At 34.1% G+C, this 23078-nt stretch overlaps 1 protein-coding gene across 1 annotated transcript; it reads left to right on the plus strand.

Annotated features, from left to right (window-relative positions):
• Positions 1–85: 85 nt before the first annotated feature.
• Positions 86–21662, plus strand: LOC126810384 (uncharacterized). The gene is made up of 8 exons (XM_050535419.2): positions 86–201; positions 12967–13157; positions 14361–14526; positions 15744–15964; positions 16466–16579; positions 18102–18231; positions 19638–19740; positions 20580–21662. The coding sequence occupies exons 2-8, from the start codon at positions 13033–13035 to the stop codon at positions 20720–20722; spliced, it is 1002 nt and encodes a 333-aa protein (XP_050391376.1). The 5' UTR covers positions 86–201; positions 12967–13032; the 3' UTR covers positions 20723–21662.
• The last annotated feature ends 1416 nt before the right edge of the window (positions 21663–23078 follow it).

The following is a 23078-nucleotide window of genomic DNA, read 5'->3' on the forward strand; positions in this document are numbered from 1 at the left end:
AGTATTTACATAAGTTGTGTAACAAATATTTAACAATATTTACAATAAAATAATTATTTCCGTCTATTTTAATTATGTGGATGTGATGCATCGTAGAAATAATTACATGGAAATAAGCAAGAACTGGATTCTGGAAAATAAACAAGATTATTAACGAGTTTTGATATATCGTACATTTAATTCAACAAATTATCAAGAAAGGTAAGTATTTCTAATCTGATGAAGCCGAGACCATTATCACCTTCGTCACAGATCATTCGGAGAATCCTCAAGGCCAAGGCTCAACGTAACGTCCAGTCGCTCACTCGTCTCATCCACTGACACTCAAGACATAGTCATTGTCATTGTCATTGTCATTCATTCAATCATTCAGATTGTCATAAATTTTATAAATAATTGAACACATATTGAATTAACCACCAAGCACCAACACATTCCCGACAGAAGACTTAGTGCAGGAGACGGAACGGGTCGACAAAAGACAAAAGTCACCAAGCCAAGCCCAGAATGTTTTATTATTTTAGTTCCCACTCATTTCTATCAGCTTGCAACTAATAATACTAACTCAGCAATTACTGAAATAAAAATAAACAACAACGTTAGTACCGAAATGCATGGCATAGATAGTTTTTTGTTTTTATCCTTGAATATAGAAACACTTATAGGAGCTTTTACGCGTGACGTATTTCCGGTGTCTAAGTTTAGCCTGGCCTTTTTCAACACAGGTCTTAACATGGTAAATTCTAGGGAAAATGGGGTTTTTCCTCTTTTTCTCTTTATACAAAAAGTATTCTTGAATGCCACTCTTGTTGTAAGTTGCGTGTAGCATTCGTAATAAATTACCAATTTCAAATCTTGTCTAAATTATTTTTGTTTCGTTTTATTGACGATATACTGCGTTGTAGCAGACGATATATGTCAAGCTCGCACATGGTCCAGTTGACCGCAGTACGCAAAAGCACTACAAAGATGCATTGCTGTATGAAGCCGATTTATATGTTTTGTTTTAATTTTACTGCAAACAATTAATAGATAACATCTGTTTGCTTGTAAAATGCCATGAAATAGAGCATAAGAGTAAATAATAGAATGGGTTAGAGATGTTGACCTGCGGTTCCACGAACGAATTATTCAAGACGATATTAAAATTTAAGCACGACCGTAGCACATCTAAGAAAAGAGAACAAATAATAATCACGCTGTATAGAATGCACCGAGTCCAGTTACATATTATTTTCATTCAACAGTTGTTCTCTGAACCAAATACTGAATTAGAAATTGATAAAATGGATACAAATGTATCGTTCTTCTTCTTGGTTGTGGCAAGATAAACTGATTGGATTAAAATTTCACTGAGTGCCAAAAGCTGAGCCAAGACGATTTATGTGGTTACAATTAACAGAAAAAAAAAAAGTTTTAAAAAATATTCACAGATTCAACTTGATCGTCGTTTTATTCTTTCCGTTATTCATATCCCATCAAGAGGAAAATTTCTAAAAATGGCTAAAGTTTTACCCCGTGCACCAAACTATTTTATCATTGGTTAGAGCCGTCTAAACACGGGGAAATTTACAATAGCTATTGACTAACAATACGCATAAACAATCTTATTTGCATATTGCATACTATTTATAGTATTATTAGCTGGAATTATTTTCAAATTGACAGCCTCAAAGACCAACATAGTACCGTGTTTCGTGTCGAGTAGGGTAGCATGCAGTGCTATAGCAGACGATATATCAACCTCGCAAAGAACTGTCCAGTCGGCAGTTGAATGTAAATAGGATAGACCATTTAAATCTTTTGTGTTAATAGTCCCGTAATTAATATATAACATCTGTTGGGCCGTAAAATGCGTAATAAACTTCCTCAATTGCAAACAGCCAATTACGGGTCTTTTAAACTTGCCGTATCATTCCTATATCGAAGTTTTTGTAAATATCGCTTTCTGGCATCTGTCGGTAAAGCTTACACATATATAGAAATGTCGTTCAGTTCCATTTTATGTAAAAGAAGCTTGCTGTACGACGGTATTTTCACAAAAAAACACACACTGGCCTATGGGTTTCAGTCTACGAATAAGGCCAGGGTCTGCGCATGACCGAAAATGACGTCAAAAGGAAAACCCGTAAAAGCTCCTATAATATGAAGAATTGTCTGACTTATGTAGGAGGAATAAAATAGGGTTTCCCATCCTACTGTTCACCACCAACTGGGCTACTAGTAGTATGCCATGCCGTGTGCTATGTATATTATGCCATGGAATGTGCTATGTCTATTATGCCATGCAGAGTGCTATATCTATTATGCCATGCAGTTTGGTACTGTATCATTGTATGTCCATGAGGGAAATTCAGACCCTTAGTGGCTCATTCATTAAGTAAGATGTTGGCTCGCTAACTTGAACGTCCCATGTTTGATCTGGATTTGATTTCTTGGGTGGTTCCTGGATGGACAGCCTGGCAAGGGACAACGTATAGTCATTCGGATTGGAATAAATTGATGTGCACGTAAAAGAACCCTTAGTGCTGATGTCCGGACAAAATTCCCCTTATACCATGGCACACTGTGTCCATTCGGTGCACATCAGTAGGATGTTAAACCCTATTTCATTGGATGAGGGACATCTTGCCTGTCAAGGGGTCTTTATTTTTACTTTATTTGCATTAAAAAGCAACAAAGCTGAGAAAGTGAATATAATTTATAAACTATTAATATAAACATCACATATTTTTGGACCCAAAATATTGCAGCAAAGAAAGTAGTTACCATACCACAATGAGAATAGAGACTGATTTCTTTCTGTCGAAAAAAACCCCCACTAGACTAGTAGTCATCAAATTAACCTAGAAATTAATTAGATTTAGATATTACAGAATAAACATTAGTTTCTTTAATTAAATTATTTTAATTAATGACCCTTTAGACATAAAGAGATCAGACTATTTGAGTGAAAATTGGCAGCCATTGTAAGTAACCTATAGACAGTAGTTGTTAAAAGCTTCAGGTTTTTTAAATTGGTTTTTAAACTGATTTGATTTTTACATTGATGTTTCACTAAATTATAAGTTCTTTTGTTTCATCTAAAAACTATTAATTTGGAATGAAAACTTGATAAGCTTGAAGCCATATTTTAATGAGATTAGTTTATTGAAAGAATTTTCAGTGAATAGAGATTAAGACTGTTATTCCACTAAATTTAGGTTTATTTTGTTAATTGTAAATTAGATGTTAGTTTATGGTGAATTAAGAATGTGAAAGGCTTCAAGTCATTGGTTTATTCTCGAATGATTTTTGTTTATGGTTAAAAGTGGTTTCTAAATCAAGATATTGTTAGTTTATGAAAACTTCACAGTCTTTTTTATTTGAAGTTAAGCTGTTTATTTACTCAATATTAAAGACAATGTTATGAAGTGACGAGTTTTGTCTTAAGGAAACATACAACAAAGACAGATGAGTTTGAAGCCATTGTGTCTAGAGAAGCATATTTTAATACAGTTGAATTGTTATCTCTCTAAACGTACATTATGCAAGAGCTAAATCTGCCTAAATTATCTAAATTATTAATTAGACATTAATTAACTTATTCAGACCATAATGAACTCTCAATGTTATATCGCTAGCCTGCAATATTTACTGGATTAGGATCCGATCTGCTGCTCTACGCTCATTCATGATTATATCAAGAAATGGATAATCAAGACAATGCATTTTATCGTACCGACTTTAGGCCCAAAATTCAATCGCCAAATTCGCGGTTCAGAGTGGATCAATTTGACGGAAATTTTCAGCAAATTCCCTTTACATTATCTAGTTTATAACTATTATAGTGAGAACTGCCAGCTCTTTATCTAATATCGTATAATGTATCTTTAAATGAGTTTATATTCAGGAATTATTATTTGAAGATTTGGAATCACTTGCCATATTGTGATAGTTGAATATAAACAAGTGAACCCCTCCTGATGGATCTCTTTATATTCTGATTGTATCCAAGCTGGGAGATTGTCTACTTTTATTTTTCTTTTCTTAATCAAATGTAAATCGTATTTGAATATATTTACTCAAACAAGTGATATAATGCCCCAGGAAATGGTATCATAAAATATAATCTCTATCAACTGATCATCAGTTTTATGAATTATACACATTATAAAATCAGATATTAATCTACTTTATCATAATAAGCTAGATATAGACATATTATAAAACCTTTTACTATATTTATTAAGGTCTTGAGTAGATATAATCTCCCTGGGCTGTGGTTTTAATAAAAGATATTTTTTAGTGATCATTGGATCATCTGTATTGAATGATCATCGCACAATCTTTAAGATATCTAGATATCTCTACTTGTAAGATTATCTCTTGTGATATACAAAACATCAAAGGGAAGATAATCCATGTCTTATCAATTCATCTTTATTGACTGAGGATTTAAGATGGGTGAATCAGTATTAATTAGAATTGAGCATTTTGTCTCTGTGTTAGGTTCAGTTTGAATATTGTGTATTTAGTTGAGTTTATCAGTCAATTAAGATACAGTTTTAAGCCAAATCTTACTATTAAATAGTATGATTATTTACAGGTTTTATCAAAGGGAGATAAATAAACATACAAAGATGTTGGCTTGTCTTAAAACAATTCTTAATCCCAAGAAACTACATTGAACATGTGCATGTATTTTGTTTGGCTAATTTCGGTAGATAAACTTGCTGACTTTTTGTAGCTAATTTATGAAATATTGACGTTTGTCTTGGTTTATAAGTAGGCCTATTTCTATGTTTGTTGCTAGGATATTAAACATCAAGGGTTTTAGAGTTATGTTTCCATTGTTTCATCCATCATATTTAGTAATGTTATATAAGATAGATTCCAACTTATTTCATTCCAGGAAGTAAGATCAATATTATTTATAAAGTTATTGGGTGTTAATTACTGTGTAAGCGTAGATTGAATTTATAAAATGATTATTTTATTCAACAAACCATATTTCTGTCTTATTTAATAATGAATTTTGTAATATTACATAATTTACAATCAAATTTAGATATTTGAAGGAATTAAAATAAATATATGTTTCGTTAAGAGTGTTAATTGCTGTTTAATGGCAGATTTAAAATGTCTTGAATCTTGTTTAAATATCTAGATTGCTAGATTTAGTAATCTTATGTAAGACTAAGAGTCAGGCATATTTATTGTTAAGAAATAAAAATAAATATTATATGATGATTAAGATAGTTTGAATGGGTTTTAATCAGTTGTTAATTGTTATTTATATTGGAGTCGTAAAATTAATAATTTGTTTAAATGGCTTGGTTATGTAATTAGGGTTTATATTAACTGCCTATGAGAGAGAGAAATGGGGTTTAATGTCCACTTGACACAAACTAGGTCATTTCGGGACTAACATATGGTTTTAAATTTTATTTCAATAATTCGCTTGCGCGTAGGGGTCTTTAGCAGTGGGTGGAAACTGGAGGATCCGGAGAAACCCCACGTGGCTGGACAGGCGACCCTACTCCTTGTCACATACAACCGGGGAATCAAAACAACGCCAGTTGACTCAATGACAGACTTTATGATACAGCGCGCAGGTGCTAACCATTCGGCCATCCACCCCCTCCCCCCCCCCCTACCTTATATGGGATATTTTATCAATCTGTTTCACAGAGGATTACGAAAGTCTTCTGATATCTCTGTAAAAGATGACTGCCTTCAACACATGACGTCAATGGCGTCATTGGCGTGTGCATTGTTTACATCAGACATTACTGAATCGGGCAGAATGCTGCCTTTTACTCATTTTAATACCCATTTATATTAAATAGGAAATAAGTTGTACCTACAAATACTTTAAACGTCTTTATTTATTTTTCTAATACATAACAAAAATGTTTTAGAATTTAATTTGTCGCAGGAAAAAAGTTAATATTTGTTGCTCATTAAGTCGCATTGATGTCATCCTTATCAGTGATTGTAGCGGCCTAGCGAATATTCACTGCGGATCAGTGTTATATTTTATAACAACCATTGTTGAAATACTGGTACAATAAATTGATGATATGTTTTAAACACAACAGTTTGTTAGGATGTAATACTATTTTGTTGATGTGCGCACTGTATCACAAGGTCTGTCAACTGGACTTGGTTTCGAATCCCCTGTTGTACGTGACAAGGGAGTAGGGTTGCCTGTCCGACCTCGTGGGTTTTCTCCGGGTCCTCAGGTTACCTTCCACTGCTAAAGACCCCTACGTGCAAACAAATTATTGAAATTAAAAAATTCAACCATGGTTTGGTTCCCTGGTTGTACATGACAAAGAGTAGGGTCGCCTTTCCAACCTTGTGGGGTTTTTTTTCGGGTCCTCTGGTTTCCTCCCAACTGCTAAAGACCCCTACGCGCAAACAAATTGTAGAAATAAAAAAATACAACCATGTGTTAGTCGCAAAATGACCCAGTTTGTGTGTGTGTGTGTGTCTCTCTCTCTTTCTGTTTCATCCCACAGTGCATATGGAGCAATAGATCATGTTTTATTATAGTAGTACTGTTAGATACTGTGTGATATAAAACAGTATTTACCAGTTTTTTTTAAACCAGATGGGATAATAGAAGATGAAAGGTTGTACAAGGTTGAACAGTGTTGGTATTAATTACTTGTTAATGAGTCATCTAACAGTGGTTGATGTAATTAATCAACTAATGAGTTTGTTGCTCACTGATAATGATGAGACTAATAATGGACATCTTTATAATTGTTCAGACATCATAGAATCTTACTGGAGTTTATTTATTGTTCTCTTCAGACATCATAGAAATGAGTTTTTGTCTTTTATTTATTGTTGATCAAGATGTGGGATATCAAGTTAAAATGATTTATTGTACAGTATAGTTCATCTAGTCCCAGGTTATTGTACAGTGTAGTTCATCTCGTCCTGGGTTATTGTGGTGTTTTGGCTACAGGTCTCTATGAACGATAGGTGTACCAGGACTCTATGAACGATAGGTGTACCAGGACTCTATGAACGATAGGTGTACCAGGACTCTATGAATGATAGGTGTACCAGGACTCTATGAATGATAGGTGTACCAGGACTCTATGAATGATAGGTGTACCAGGACTCTATGAATGATAGGTGTACCAGGACTCTATGAACGATAGGTGTACCAGGACTCTATGAACGATAGGTGTACCAGGACTCTATGAATGATAGGTGTACCAGGACTCTATGAACGATAGGTGTACCAGGACTCTATGAACGATAGGTGTACCAGGACTCTATGAATGATAGGTGTACCAGGACTCTATGAATGATAGGTGTACCAGGACTCTATGAATGATAGGTGTACCAGGACTCTATGAACGATAGGTGTACCAGGACTCTATGAACGATAGGTGTACCAGGACTCTATGAACAATGAGTATACTGGTATAGTACATTATGAACGATAGGTTTGCTAGTAAGGGACTCTTTGAATGATAGGTGTACTGGTACAGGGGGTTGGATGGCTGAATGGTTAGCACGTGCGCGCTGTATCATAAAGTCTGTCATTGAGTCAACTGGTATACGTGACAAGGAGTACGGTCGCCTGTCCAACCTCATGGGTTTTCTCCGGGCCCTCCGGTTTCCTCCCACTGCTAAAGACCCCTACAAGCAAGCGAATTATGGAAATAAAATTGAACCATATGTTAGTCCCAAAATGACCTAGTTTGTGTCGAGTGGACATTAAACCTAATCTCTCTCTCTCTCTCCCTCTCTCTCTCTCTCTCCATGTCCTATGAACGATAGGTATACTTGTACAGGATTCTATGAATGATATAGGTATACCAGGACTCTATGAACAATAGACTTACAGTACAGTTTGTCTAGCGTCAGTTCATTACTTTAAAGACAAGAAACAATAATATTAATCTTGTGGTATTATTTAGTAATTGGATTGAGCAATTAACTATAACATATACTGGCTGCTAATTTATTTGGGTGACGTTTCGAAGAGTATTCTCTCAACATTATATAGAAGTATACTTTCATTAGACCTTATGTTCTATATACTGGAGCGGGTTGGATGGCTGAATGGTTAGCACATGCACGCTGTATCACATGGTCTGTCATTGAGTCAACTGGCGTGGTTTCGATTCCCCGGTTGTACGTGACAAGGAGTAGGGTCGGGTCACCTGTCCAACCTCGTGGGTTTTCTCAGGGTCCTCCGGTTTCCTCCCACCGCTAAAGACCCCTACGTGCCAGAGAATTACTGATATAACATTGAAACAAACATTAGTTCTAAAATGACCTTGTTTGTGTCGAGTGGACGTTAAACTCCATTTCTTTCTCTCTCTCTCTATTAGTAACTGTTTTCTATAAATTATGTTTGCTCGTTAGATCACATGGTATATCATTGAGTAAACTGGTGTCGTCTCGTTTCCCGTTTGTATATGACGAGGAGTTGGGTCGCCTGTCGAACCTCATAGTCCTCTGGTTTCCCTTACTGCTAAAGGGGGGTCACAGTGGCTAAGTGGGTAAGACGCTGGCTCGCTAGCCTGGAGGCTGGGTATTCGATTCCTGCATTGGCCGAGAAAGTTCTTCCTGATTTTCCAGCGTGGTTCCCCCTTGTCAGTGATGCAGGACGGAGGGCCTGACAAGGACAACTGTCTAGTCGTTCAGATGGGACGAAAAACATTGGCGTGCACATTAAAGATCCCTTGACAGTTGGAATTCAATATAAGAGTAGGCTATAGTGCCGCTGTCTGGGCAAAATTTCCCTCATAGCATACAGCCTGTATGGTGTATGCCTGTCTTCATTAGCCCAGTTCGAAGCAGAACAGTAGGATGTTAAACCCCATTCCATTTTATTTCATTTCATTTCCCACTGCTAAAAGTAAAGACCCCTATGTTCAAGAGAATTATTGAAATAAAATTGAACCATATGTGAGAAATGACCTTGTTTGTGTCAAGTGGAGTTAAACTCTCTCTCTTTCTCTCTCTCTCTCTCTCTCTCTCACTCTCTCTCTTTAAACAATGACCTGTTAATATTAACCCCTTACTGTTAATAATTACCGGTAAAAGTTGATAACAATTGTCTATTAGTTCATTTGATTAATTACCGATCACTTACTGTCTGTTTCCGTCTGGTTTGGGGGATCAATTTATTTCTGATCAAAGATCACATGGTAATTATTGCGTCTGCTGATCTTGTGATCATCAAAGGTTTTCACCTCATTAATTATACAGGCCTGTGTAATTTTGACTCGAACATGAAAGGGGTCTGAACAGTAAGGTGCCTAAATTAGGGAAATCAAAAGTATTATTAAGGAAATAATTAGATAGGTGTAACTATATGACCCCTAGTGTGAAACGCCTCATAAAGTAAAGATCCCTATTATTGAAAACATAGGGGTTGTTACTTATCTTAGTTTTGTTGACTGTTGTATTGAGGCCTTAAAAATTTGATTTTCTGCTCTTTGGGAAAACCCGTAGTAATTTACCTTCTTAATTCATCAGGAAAAAGACATTTTTTAAAAAACAAAACGTTTTTGGTTCTGCTGTTCAAAGGCTTTTAGTTCCTAAATTTTAATTTTTGAAATTTTAAACATCTTTCACATGATTCAAGTGGTTATTTGTTTATCAACACTCTGAAAAACAGAAAATCACATTGGTATGGCCTGATTGATTTACTAACATAAGACTGCCCTATTTACTTGTACAGATTTATAACAGATCACCATCTTCTATTCATAATCACCAATTTCAGCCATCTAATCTATGACTTGTACAGATGGATGGTAATGTATAAACAAACATATGAATGATGTCAGGACACACTTTTCTTGTCAGACGATACCTCTAAGTTAAGATACCGGAACATCTAGTAACAAGTCCAGTTCTCTGTCTCCTCAACTATCTTCTTCTCTGTTTCCATCGATGGTGATATCACAGACGAGTTGTCTTATTTTGTTATGTTTAGTACACGCGCAGGGGTCTTTCTTGTAGGAGGAAACCGGATTACCCATCAGGTTGAGAGAAATTGAACCATATGTTAGTCTCGAAATGACCTAATTTGTGTTGAGTGGACATTACCCTCTCTCTCTCCCTCTTCATAGACAAAGGCACAAAAACCTTATTAGTAATAGCATCCAAGTTGTGTGATAGAAAGGTGTTTTAATTATAGAAATCAGAGACAATTATTACCTGTATAATTATAGATAAGTGTTGTTTTATAATCTACACTTGTTAAATACCCTATCCAATAACACCTGATGACAATAGATATATATATATTGTTGTAAATAACACCCATATAAGTATATTATTATATACATTGTTGTAAGTTGTATGTATGTAAGTAAATAGAGATTTACATGGGTTATAAAACACTGAGTTATTATGTTGTAAAATGTTGCAGTAGTTCCCAGATCAAACAATACTAATAAAATTAACCACTGGTATTATTAGACATCAATGGTTACTAATCTCTCTAGGGATAACATCTGATCTTTTTATGACTGCCCATGGTTGATTTATAAGATGGAATGATTTGTAAGATTGTTTACAAGTTTTTTACACAATCTGTAGATTTACTTCTTCAATAGATCAAAGTCTGTTAGAATCAACAACATATCATTCATTCATTCATTCATTCATTCATTCCCAGTTACACACCTGCAGAAGTTGTTAATTGGTTATCTTATAATAAATTAGATGTAAATATAAAATGATGCTACCTGCTAGACTTGTTACACCTGCCACACAAAGGTATTATAAACCTGTAATTTACTCTACAATTAACACAAATCATGAAATAGATTTCAAATATTTCTATGTCAACAAAGGTGATTGTTGACTTGTACAATAACAAATAAATCAGCTCATATCAATTAAATCTTCTAGATATTTTTGAGTATAGGTAATGAATCTATCAATTTATTTATCTATGTGTGAGTAAAGTTATGGAATCTTTCAGTTTATTTATCTATGTGTGAGTAAAGTTATGGAATCTTTCAGTTTATTTATCTATGTGTGAGTAAAGATATGGAATCTATCAATTTATTTATCTAATTGTGAGTAAAAATCTATCAATTTATTTATCTATTTGTGAGTAAAGATATGGAATCTATCAATTTATTTATCTATTTGTGAGTAAAGTTATGGAATCTATCAGTTTATTTATCTATTTGTGAGTAAAGATATGGAATCTATCAATTTATTTATCTATTTGTGGGTAAAGATATGGAATCTATCAATATTTTGTTTATCTATTTGTGAGTAAAGTTATGGAATTTATCAGTTTATTTATCTATTTGTGAGTTGTGGAATCTGTCAATTTGTTTATTTATTTGTGAGTAAAGTTATGAAATCTATCATTTTTTTTTTACCTATTTGTGAGTAAAGATATGGATATTAGTTGAAGTTAACGAATCTATCAATTTATTTATTTTGAGTAGATCTAATTCTTCAATGTTACAATATTTGTATAATAAGTGTTTTGTCTATTGTTTTTCTTTTTATTTTTTAAATTGAAACATATATTTATTGGCTAGAGTAATTATTTATTTGACTATTATTGGCTAAAGTAATTGTTAAATTTTTTATAATCAGTTTTTTCTATTGTTTTTTTTTTTAAATTGAAATGTGTTTTTGTTAAACTGTAGTTGACCAGAGTATTGTTGATGATAGTTTAAGTTAATGGTCATTTATAAGAGTATTATTCACTGGTCAGTCATCGAGTTAACAAAGCATTCTCAGACTTAAAATAAGAATTTAATCAACTTTCAATCACTGTTTATGAGAAATATCTTTGATTCAGAAATACAAAACTTTGCACATAGTTTCTTATTGATGTATTTGATACATTAAAACAACAAAAGTTTTATAAATGTTTATATCTTAGTTAAAGATACATTATGGGAGATTCGATAACGAGTTGGCAGTTCTCACTATAATAAATAAATAAATAAATAAATAAATAAATTTATTGAATTTGTATAGCGCCAAAATCCAGCTTGTAAAGCTGCTCAGTGGCACTTGTACTAAAAAATATATATGATTATGAGTACACCATGTAAAACAATACAGATAGAAAGTCATATACAATAAAATAAAACTGTTCGGTAAATAATAATAATTAAAAACTAGATAACGTAAAGGCAATTTGCTGAAATTTCATTCAAATTGATCCACTATGAACCGAAAACTAAGCGAATGAAATTTCTGCCTAGCCTCGGTCATCATTACAAAAATCAGTACGATAAACAGCATAGTCTCGATTATCCATTTAATCGTTTAATCGTTTAATCGAGAAGGAAAGTTATGCAGTAAATCGGCTCACACTCCACTTAAGATCGCAGGCTAGCGATGCCATCTAGAGTTGATTATGTTCTGAATAGGTTAATTAATGTCTAATTAATAATTTAGATAACATTTCAGGCCTAAAGAAAGACCTGCAATAAGCAGATTTAGCTCTTGCATAATGTATGTTTAACATAAGGCGAACAATTTTGGGTAAATTCTTAACTTAAGTCTGAGAATGCTTTTGGTTTTAAGAAAATAAATAATTTATTCACCACAAATACATGCAATACTACCAACATTGCCAGGTCATATAACCTGTAGGATCAAACAGGTTAGTGAGCCAACATCTTACTCACTGAGCCACCATGGCTCCCAGCTTGTTTTTATCATCTTGATACCAGGCTACATAATTTATTATATATTTGGGGTCAGAAAGACAACAATCTAGTCATTTGGATGGGACAAAAAAACGAGATCCCGTGTACACATTGACGTGCACGTAAAAGATCCCGTGGCAGTTTGAATTCAATATATGAGTAGGCCGCAGTGCCGCTTTCTGGGAAAAATTTCTCTCATAGCACACTGTATGGCGTATGCCCTTCTTCATGAGCCCAGTTCGGAGCAGAACAGTAGGACGTTAAACCCCATTTCATTTATTATATATTTTATTATGTATTCCAGGTTGAAGAATACAACACATGATTATTAACTAGACGTACATAAATTGTGTAATGACTGATTGTTACCATGGCGGCCGAGGATCGTGACACAGTCATTGAAAAAGAACTGGATGAAATAAAGAGTAGGGCTCCATCTATTGATGGACTAAAATTAATCGCATGTGTTCCGATGTTGGTCTCGGCCAGCATTACGTAAGTTGAACAAATTAAATTCATCTTTTAAAGGGACCATCCCGATTTGAACAGAGTCTCAGAAATAAAAGTTTGTGTACATATGGAATTTAAGCGCCAAAATATAGAGGAATGGTGTATTTACCCTGTCCCAAAATTTCAGCTCAAAATATTGTGTTGTTTGGATGTGAACGTCAAAACCGCTTATCTAGACATGTATGTGAGCCTTTTAAGATTTCGGTTCAATTTTTTCGTTGGGTGACCTGATAATCTATTACCATTCCTTTAGAGGTCTATGCAGTGAATGACCCTTGTGCTGTACTTGATAACGAAAGGTGAATTTCACCTACACGTTTTTTTTATAAACTGTATAATACAGCTTGGTCTCCATTTCCAGATGACAGGATTATGTTGTTTGAAAACATATCACGTATATTGAGTTAGTTACTCAGTCCTAAGGTAGAGGATTTTAAGGGCTTTTAAAACAAAATTAAGCAGTTTTATTCTCTAAAATATAATCGAGATTGTCCCTTTAATCTGCATGTAAAATACCATGTTACAAATAGAACTAAGATAAATTATATATATAGATACAATTTATAGACCAATTTAAAAGATCAAGTGTATTTAAAATATATATATATATATATATAGATAAAAATAATAGGCCCCATGTCCAAAACGTTTGATTATCAGTAAACCTCTTGGTTACACCTATGGAGTTTGTCTGAATTATACTGGTTTTGTCTCATCTCGCATCGTCTATATTAAAATACAATAAAGAGAGACGGATTGAAATGGAGTTTAAAGTCCACTCGACACAGACTAGGTCATTTCTGGACTAACATATGCTTTAATTTTATTTCAATAATTTGTTTGCGCGTATGGGTCTTTAACAGTGGTAGGAAACCGGAGGACCTGGAGAAAACCCACGAGGTTGGACAGACAACCCTACTCCTTGTCACGTACAACCGGGAATTCAAAACCACGCCAGTTGACTCTATGACAGACTTTATGATACAGCATGCATGTGCTAACCATTCAGTCATAAATTGATGACTAGATATATGTTAATTATAATAATCATAAATTGTTGATGATAAATATAATAATATTGATTCCTTGATAGTCAGAATTCGAATAGACAGAAATACTACTGTTGAGACACAATTTTCCTATTTGATTAGGGGTTGATCTGACTAACTATTTGTTTTTTTATTTCAGTAAAAATGAATATAAACAGTTAACAGCTAATATACAGTTTCCAGCTGACTATCCCCGTGAACCCATTTTAGTACAAATGAAATCTAAACACCTCGAACAGAAATTTACTGATAAACTGGAGAAGATCTGTGAAGAGGAGGCCAAAAAATGGATTGGGGGCCGTCAGGTAAGGGTGATAACTCTCAAGTTTTATTTAGGACTGGGACAGTTTTTAAAATCACGTTAAATTAAACTTCATAATTTTATGAATATTAAATCGAGAATATATGGTGCAGAAAAATAGGACTTTATGAAATGAAATGAAATGAAATGGGGTTTAACGTCCTACTGTTCGGCTCCTAAACTGGTCTAATGAAGATGGGCATACGCCATATAGTGTGCTATGAGGGAAATTTTGCCCGTGCATACTCTTATATCGAATTCCAACTGCCCAGGGATCTTTTACGTGCACGCCGATGTGTACACAGGACCTCGTTTTTTTGTCCCATCTGAACGACTAGACCGCTATCCTTGTCGGGCCCTCCGTCCTGCATCACTGACAAGGGGACATTATGATTGAAGCCTATTTGATTTCTAGAATATATCTCTGTAGATTTCTTTGTTTATATTTGTTGTTGTTTAGGCCTACCAGTAATCACATGGAAGTTAATTCTTTCCATCTTGACATAGACTCATTGTTTTACGATTTTATTTAGAAGTATTTTTTTTTCGAGTAATGTATAAAGCAGACAAGTCTAAGGGGAGATAAGTCAAAACAGAGTTATCCTTTCTAGATGAGAGTAGTAGGTTTTTGTCAGTCTTGTTCAATATTCGACAGTTGTTTGTGGGTGCTCTGGAGGCTAAATTTAATATCTGATTGATTTTAAATATATACACAGTGTTTAAGGTCATGTCACGAAGAGGCCTATTGTTTTTCAACCATTTCCAATAATTACTGTCAGAGTTATAGTCCTTGATCACTTTGAAATATCTTGTGGACTCTACTGAGGGAAAGGTTAAAATCCAATTGACTTTATATTAATACACAGTGTTTAAGATCATGAAACGAAGAGGTCTATTGATTTTCAACGATTTCTGATAATTATTACCAGAGCTATAACCCTTGATATTAAATGTTTTGTATATTAAACGTTAGCATAGGGCAGTTGTTAATATGTTTTCATTACTGATATAAATAAGACTTAGCTGCTGTGGACGTATGTTCTGTTGCCTAGCAACCTATCTTTCATCGAGTAGGTAATTATCAACAGGGTTATTGCCCTTTACTTCAAAAATCGAGTAGCCAGATTGGGGAATAATTTGTAACCGAAATTGATAAAAACACATCCGTCATCATCATCTTCAATTTTATTATTAACTTCATTATTATTATTATTATTACAGGTGCTTGTGTTATTGAAGTTTATTCGGACATTTTTAGAGGAGAATTCATTGTGTGTTTGTAGTGAAGAGATTGTATATATTAAACGTGAATTGATCGGTGAATCGGACGAAATCAAACTCAAACAAAAAGCGTCACAAATTGTGATAAAAGTCAGACAGAAAAACTATTTTATGAATCTAAATATAAGTGTACCAGATCTCTACCCAAAACATCAGATACAGTAAGTTTTATCCATATTATTACTACTTGTCTGTATTCGTAAACAAACATGGATGCTCCCATGTGGTTAATTAAAGGGCATATAACTCTATTCTTTGGAATCTTAAAATAGATTAAAATTAAAATGGTTTGAAAAGCAAATTTGATTGTAATTTCTAATTAATTATGTTTGGTGAAGTGCATGAACTGTCCAAATTGAATCTCAGTTGTTTTGCACCTGGTTAATCCAGTCTACATGTTTATCTTTTCTCTTTTTGTTGTGTGAAAATCAGAGGTCCTGCTTAGATATTGGCGAGCATGTAATACAACCCTTGACAGATGGAATAAGCAGACGTCATAGTGCCGCTGTCTGGGCAAAATTCCTCTCAGAGCACACTGTATGGCGTATGCCCGTCTTCAATAGCCCAGTTGGAGTAGGACATTAAACCCCATTTCATTTCTATATTATCTATGGTGTGATAGTTTTGACTATAAATATTAAAATGTTTACATTGTTTTACAGAACTGAATTAATCGATACAAACTTACCTGATCTACTAAAAATAAATTTTATGGCTCAAGCGAAAGAATTAGCAAGACAATGTGTTACTCCTCCGTTATTAAAACATTCAAAATCGTAAGTTTTACTTTTCCCATTAAAAAAATTGTGATGAACATGAAGGTTTGTGGTCTAAGGGGAGATAATTTAGGGTTAAAACAGAGTTATCTCAGTTCTGACTAGATATTAAGATTTAGTTCTTGGAGTCTTGTGAATAATGGTTTATTTGTCATGAATATGAAGGTTTGTGGTCTAAGGGGAGATAATTTAGGGTTAAAACAGAGTTATCTCAGTTCTGACTAGATATTAAGATTTAGTTCATAGAGTCTTGTGAATAATGTTTTATTTGTCATGAATATGAAGGTTTGTGGTCTAAGGGGAGATAATTTAGGGTTAAAACAGATTTATCTCAGTTCTGACTAGATATAGTAAGGTTTAGTTCTTAGAGTCTTGTGAATAATGGTTTATTTGAAATTTTCAAATTTACAAATAGAGGAACCATGTTTTTTTTGGTTTTTTTTTAATTTAAAAATGAGTTTTTTCCTGAAGAAATAAGAAGCAGAATTTTGATTGGTGTTCCAAGGGTGTGGTCCATAGGCATGTTTGATAAGACTATTGTGTATTTCTATGTCAGCCATACATGAATTTGGTTGGGGGTTGATTTTATTATTCTGAATGAATTCTTATAAATCTGATTGTATTTGACAAGAAACCAACTTACATGAAAAGTTGAAATTTAAAATAATACTGTTTGAATTTAGATGTAATGAAACATATTTGGCTTCACTGACTAGTTGATGGACTGGAGAACTTAGAAATTAGAATTTCTTGGAATTGATCCTTAAAATACAATATATACGATTACAATTATAGTTTTTTTGTGTGTAAAAACAATACAAAATAAAAATATGTAGAAAATTGGAGTGATGTTAAAAATTGTCACTGTGAAAAAAACCATATTTTGATAAACTGAGGTAAACAGTTTTTGTGAAAAATTGGAGTGTCATTCTTTGAAAAAAACCAATATGTTGATAAACCAAGGTTAACAAAATCTGTCAAAAATTGACCTGCTGGCAGAAATCTCAAGTAAAATGAGACATCGCCTGTCCAGCCTCCGGTTTCCTCCAGCTGCTAAAGACCCCTACATGCAAGCGAATTATTGAAATAAAATTCAAACCGTGTGTCAGTCCGAAATGACCTAGTTTGTGTTGAGTGGACATTAAACCCCATTTCTCTCTCTCTCTCTAAATGAGACAAGCTATTCTTGTGGTCTAAGGGGAGATAATTTCTGGTATTGACAGAGTTATCTTATTCTCTTAGTATTTAAAAAATTTATTTTTTATTTCGAATATTTTAATATCATAAATCAATATATAAGAAGGATAATAACTTCATGGGTTCTTCCTCTTGATAAGTTTTTAGCATCTTTTAAAGGCAGTCTCCAAACGATAAATGTGACTGCTCGGACAGCGGTTGTGGACTGCTCGGACAGCGGTTGTGGGCTGCTCGGCAAGCCGTTGTGGACTGCTTGGACAGCCGTTGTGGACTGTGGGCGTATGTTTTATTGTATGGCAACCTATATTTTGTTTATGTTTTTCAGAGGTGCCGTATTCGAACATAAACCCTCATTAAAAGTTGTTTGTAATTATTTGATACGTGACTGTGTCAAGAGATATCCACTTGAAAACTGTCCACTGTGTAAAAAACATGTTTTAGCTGAAGATCCTGAGGTAATCTTTTTTTTATATTTAATTGTCTAATAACCAAAGAGTATTAATTCTCTAACAACAAACTAGACAAAGACTGTATAATATTAATAATGGTTTAATCTGGGATGCAGCCATTTATAACCTAGCTATAGACAAAATGCTGCACCCTTGGAAACACAAAAAGTACAATTTGTTCCATGGAAGCACAAAAACTGTTAAATCTGTGAAATTGATATAAAAAAAAGTACAATTTGTTTCCATGGAAACACAAAAACTATTAAATCTATGAAATTTGAAATTTTCAAGAGGCAGAACTACTACAATAGTAGGATGACCCGTGCACTTTACAGAAAGTTGGTCTCGACACGGCTTAATGTGCATGCTTCAGTTGCGTGTCTCGAACTGATTTCTGACTACCCCGCACTCGCTTTGAGTCGATAAATAGCCATGGCACGTGCAATTCTCTACAAATATATCAACTATTACAGCCGTAAAAAATCTATTGTTGACGATTTTGAATAGCAGTAAAATTTAGCTTCTTGGTTATTACAGCAGCTTTAGTAATTACGTTTGTTTTATTTTTTAAATTGCTTTATCATTAACTGTACCATTAAGAGCGGCATCTTTTGGTTTAGTATAAATACTATCTCTGAATCACTTTCTTTAGCAGGAACATGATACTAGCAGTAGTTTCATTTTACTTTTACAAGTTTCTTAAAACAATTGTTGAGTTGTCTAAAGTGCTTATTTCTAAATTCAATTTCTTGTTCTAGCTTTCTGTTATGTTTCGTAAAAAAGTAGTCTTGATTATCCCGACCTGTCAATCAGACGTAGAATGGTCGATAGACTGGTTAAGCGAGACTAATTTCAAAACAAGGGCACGTAACCTATCTTTTACTCAAAAGTGTCTGGATGTTATGGACGCAACTTGGAACCAGTTTTCAGTCTAGTATTTATAGATGATTAATGGTCATAGCTTATTAAGTACAACATGATCGTTTATTTAGTGACTATAATTGTGTGAAACTGATTTGAGGCTTGGCATATATATAAATATTGTGGCGTAATTGTCGAGATATTTGGAGATATTTATTTATGGTGGGTCACCCTAACAATAGGTTATTTCGCGTGGAAAGTTTTTTTTAAGATATCTTGAACGGTTTAAGAAATATGGGCCTCCAGACTGGAGAAACAAGACAAAGCCTGAAATCTTTCGATGGGCCTCTTTTAATTTGATTGAAATGAAGCCAGGAGATTATACCACTGTTAATATTCTGATTTTATTTTCTTAATTAAATTAAATGTGAAATAATCAATTTGAGTACAGGTACAAAGCTGTGAACAATTAGATAATGTGTGAAAAATTATCAAGTTTAGTCATGCTAGAAACCCTTTTTTATTTTATTACTGAAAATATTTTATTTCAGAATCAACTGAAAGGTCGGAAAAATCAAATAGAGAGAGTTTATTGTGGTCATCTTTTTCATAATGGTTGTTTAGATGTGTACATGAAAACACCTCCATTTATAGGTAAATATTTATACTTCTGGGAGTCATGGGGACCATCTTCATTTCCTCAGTTCAGGCCCGTAGCCAGACCATAGCTCTAAAATACCTACTGTAGACTGTACCGGGTATGCCAACCCCCCCTAAAAACTTCACTGCCCCTCCGAAGCTAGCAAGCTGGCTACGGGCCTGCCTCAGTTGGTGAAGAAAACTAAAACTTCAAACCCCACTTCATGTCCAATTATTATAATTCGCTTAAATGGTATGGTTATTAAGTGTTACTTGGGTCTTCTATTTTGTTTTGTTTTAATGGAAGCGTGGCGTGCGATCGTCTTTATTACCTCATTTGATGAAGAAAACTAAAACGTCAAACCCGATTTCATATCATATAGTTATAATTCGCTTTAATGGTATGGTTATTAACTGTTACTTGTGATTTCTATTGGTTTTGTTTTGTTTAATGAAAGCGTGGCGTGTGACCGTCTTCAATACCTCAGTTTAAAACTTCAAATTTGGAATTTTGTGGAAGACTAGGTGTCAAATGCCGCTATCTGGGCCAAATTTCCCTCATAGCACACTGTATGGCGCATGTCCGTCTTCATTAGCCCAGTAGAAGCAGAAAAGTAGGACGTTAAACCCTATTTCATGTTATATCACTAGGCATGTCGGGTCCTCCGGTTTCCTCCCACTACTAAAGACCCCTACGCGCATGCAAATTATTGAAATAAAATTGAACCATGTGTTAGTCCCAAAATGACCTAGTTTGTGTCAAGTGGACGTTAAACCCCATTTCTCTCTCTCTCACTAGGCATGTCTCCTTCAGCTTGTGCTTTTTAAGACTTAGCTTATGTTTTTTTTTTCAGGAGGTAAAAAATGTCCTTCCTGTGATAAACGAATTTATCATGAAAAATGGAAAGTGTCCGCTGAAGTAATGGAGAACAGATGGGCACATAAACAAGCTAAACAAAGAGAACTAGAAGAAGTTGTAGATTTCTTAAAAGATTGAAAAAATTTATAATACACTTCTACCAAATACTTAAAATTTACTAACAAAAATATTTATTTACATTTTATTCAATGCCTCTGACATTTGAGAGATTGAGGAATTGTAAAAATTGAATCTCTGAAAGGCTTATCAGTCCATAAACTTCTGTTGAGTAATTACAAAGATATGATGAATATAAAAATTTGTCAATATTCGGAGTCCTCTACAGATGATATAAATGGGATATTATCAAAGTCAAGGCCACCTGTGATCTTCGTTAAAATCTTCTGATTGCTCTCTGTTTAATCGAACTCGGGAGATTTTTTAACGTTAATTCAATCTGATTAAAACACAGATCCAATTTTGTTTCGTTTTTATAGTTTTAAATTTCGATTTTACTTGTCTTTACTACACTTGGATCTGGAAGCGTTGTTATTTAACTCATGTTCTGCTTGAAATGAGAGGTCAGCCAATCAAATGGTCTGTCGAATCGAGCGTTTGACCTTTTTTGCACGGAACTGTGGGTAGACATTAGCGGCAATAGAAATCAAAACAAAACAAAAGTAGATAAGAAATACATGGCGGTTGTTAATTGAATGACTGACGTAATCGGGTCAAATGTGGCTTGCTTGGTACCTGACGTCATAGAACGTGAACTCCCGCTATAACTTGTTAGATCTACATGTAGTGTAGGCTATCGAAAGTATAAAAAACGAAACGAAATATAGATCTATATTTTAATTAGATTGACGTTAATTTTGCTTTTTTTAAAGATGCACTATATAAGATTTAGATAAAGAGCTGATAGTTCTCGCTATAATAGTTCTCGTTGCTTGTAGTGAGCCTATAGGAGGCATGAATCAAGCCCTTGTCTATGTTTTAAAAACATTTTTATAACCTGACACCTATCTTACAAATTATAAATAGTATTTATTAGTTAATAAACCAATGTAATATTGTTTTTAAATCATTTATATAATAAAAAAAACCTGACATCCCAGTGTGTACATATTTGTGTGCACGTGAAACAACCATTGACAGTTGGAAATCGAGGAAGAGGTTCGTGGAAAAGTCGCGGTCTGAGCAAAATTCTACTACCTCGCATTGCCCATAAAACCATAGAAATAAACATTACAATATGTTTGTAACATCCCACACCCCACCCTCGGGACCATTTAACGCTCTCTTCTTCTCCACCAACTAGACACATAAAGACTTGCATATGTCATTAAGAAGGAGGGTTATAGCGTTGTTGCTATCGGTAATCAATCACCTTGGAAACAAAATGATCTGTAATATACTGCAACATATATTTCACATAAGTTTCTTTCAAGCTTTCTGGGGGGTTGGATGGCCGAATGGTTAGCTCATGTGTGTTGTATCATAAGGTCTGTCATTGAGTCAAATGATGTTGTTTCGATTCCCTGGTTGTACGTGACAAGGAGTAGGGTCGTCTGTCCAACCACGTGGGTTTTCTATGGGTCCTCTGGTTTCACCCCACTGCTAAAGACCCCTCCGCACAAGCGAATTATTAAAATAAAATTGAAGCATATGTTAGTCCCGAAATGACCTAGTGTGTGTTGAGTGGACGTTAAACCCCATCTCTCTCTGACTTTAAGAGAAAAGTTATTTCAATTATTGGATAATTGTGTTTGTAAGGAATTAAGCAAAGCAAATGTTTGAATTTTATTTGTAAAAAATAATAATTACTGGTGAACTCTTAGTGAACACGGTTGATTCGCAATTCACAATTGAGCGGAAACAGAACGCTCTCCACTACGGTTTGGTCACCTGGCCCCAAGTTCAAAAAGTATTCTCAGACTTAAGAATTTACTCAACTTTCAATCACTGTTTATGAGAAATATCTTTGATTCAGAAACACAAAACTTTGCACATTGATGTATTTGATACATTAAAACATCAAAAGTTTTATAAAAAGCTATATTTTAGTTGAAATAAGGTGAAAGTTTCTTATTGATGTATTTGATATATTAAAACAACAAAAGTTTTATAAATGGCTATATTTTAGTTCAAATATTAAATTCTTAAGTCTGAGAATGCTTTGTGAACTTGGGGCCTGGATAGCTAAAAATCTGTTCATGAGGGCACCACACATAACACCCATAAGACAAATCTGCGTACAAGATATACAATAATTACACACACATTGATAGTTATAAACAACAAACATACATATAATATTAATTAAATTGATCCCGGGTCCTGGTAAATCCTGATAGCACATATATTGTCATATTATTGGTATCAACAGCTGGGTTCTATCATAACAATCGGCAATGAATGTCGAGGCGTCGAATTCAGCGCACTGTCTGTTCACCTAATGCCATGGGTGGAACAAATTAAGCTTATGAAACAA

This window comes from Patella vulgata, chromosome 2 (assembly GCF_932274485.2).
Source record: "Patella vulgata chromosome 2, xgPatVulg1.2, whole genome shotgun sequence".
Lineage (NCBI taxonomy): Eukaryota > Metazoa > Mollusca > Gastropoda > Patellidae > Patella > Patella vulgata.

Bases quoted from the DNA above. Each gene is read 5' to 3' on its own strand.
- LOC126810384 (XM_050535419.2), top strand. From the start codon at position 13,033: ATGGCGGCCGAGGATCGTGACACAGTCATTGAAAAAGAACTGGATGAA. The intron at 15,965-16,465 runs GTAAGTTTTATC...ATTGTTTTACAG, and splicing joins TACCCAAAACATCAGATACA to AACTGAATTAATCGATACAA. The intron at 18,232-19,637 runs GTAATCTTTTTT...ATTTTATTTCAG, and splicing joins TTTTAGCTGAAGATCCTGAG to AATCAACTGAAAGGTCGGAA.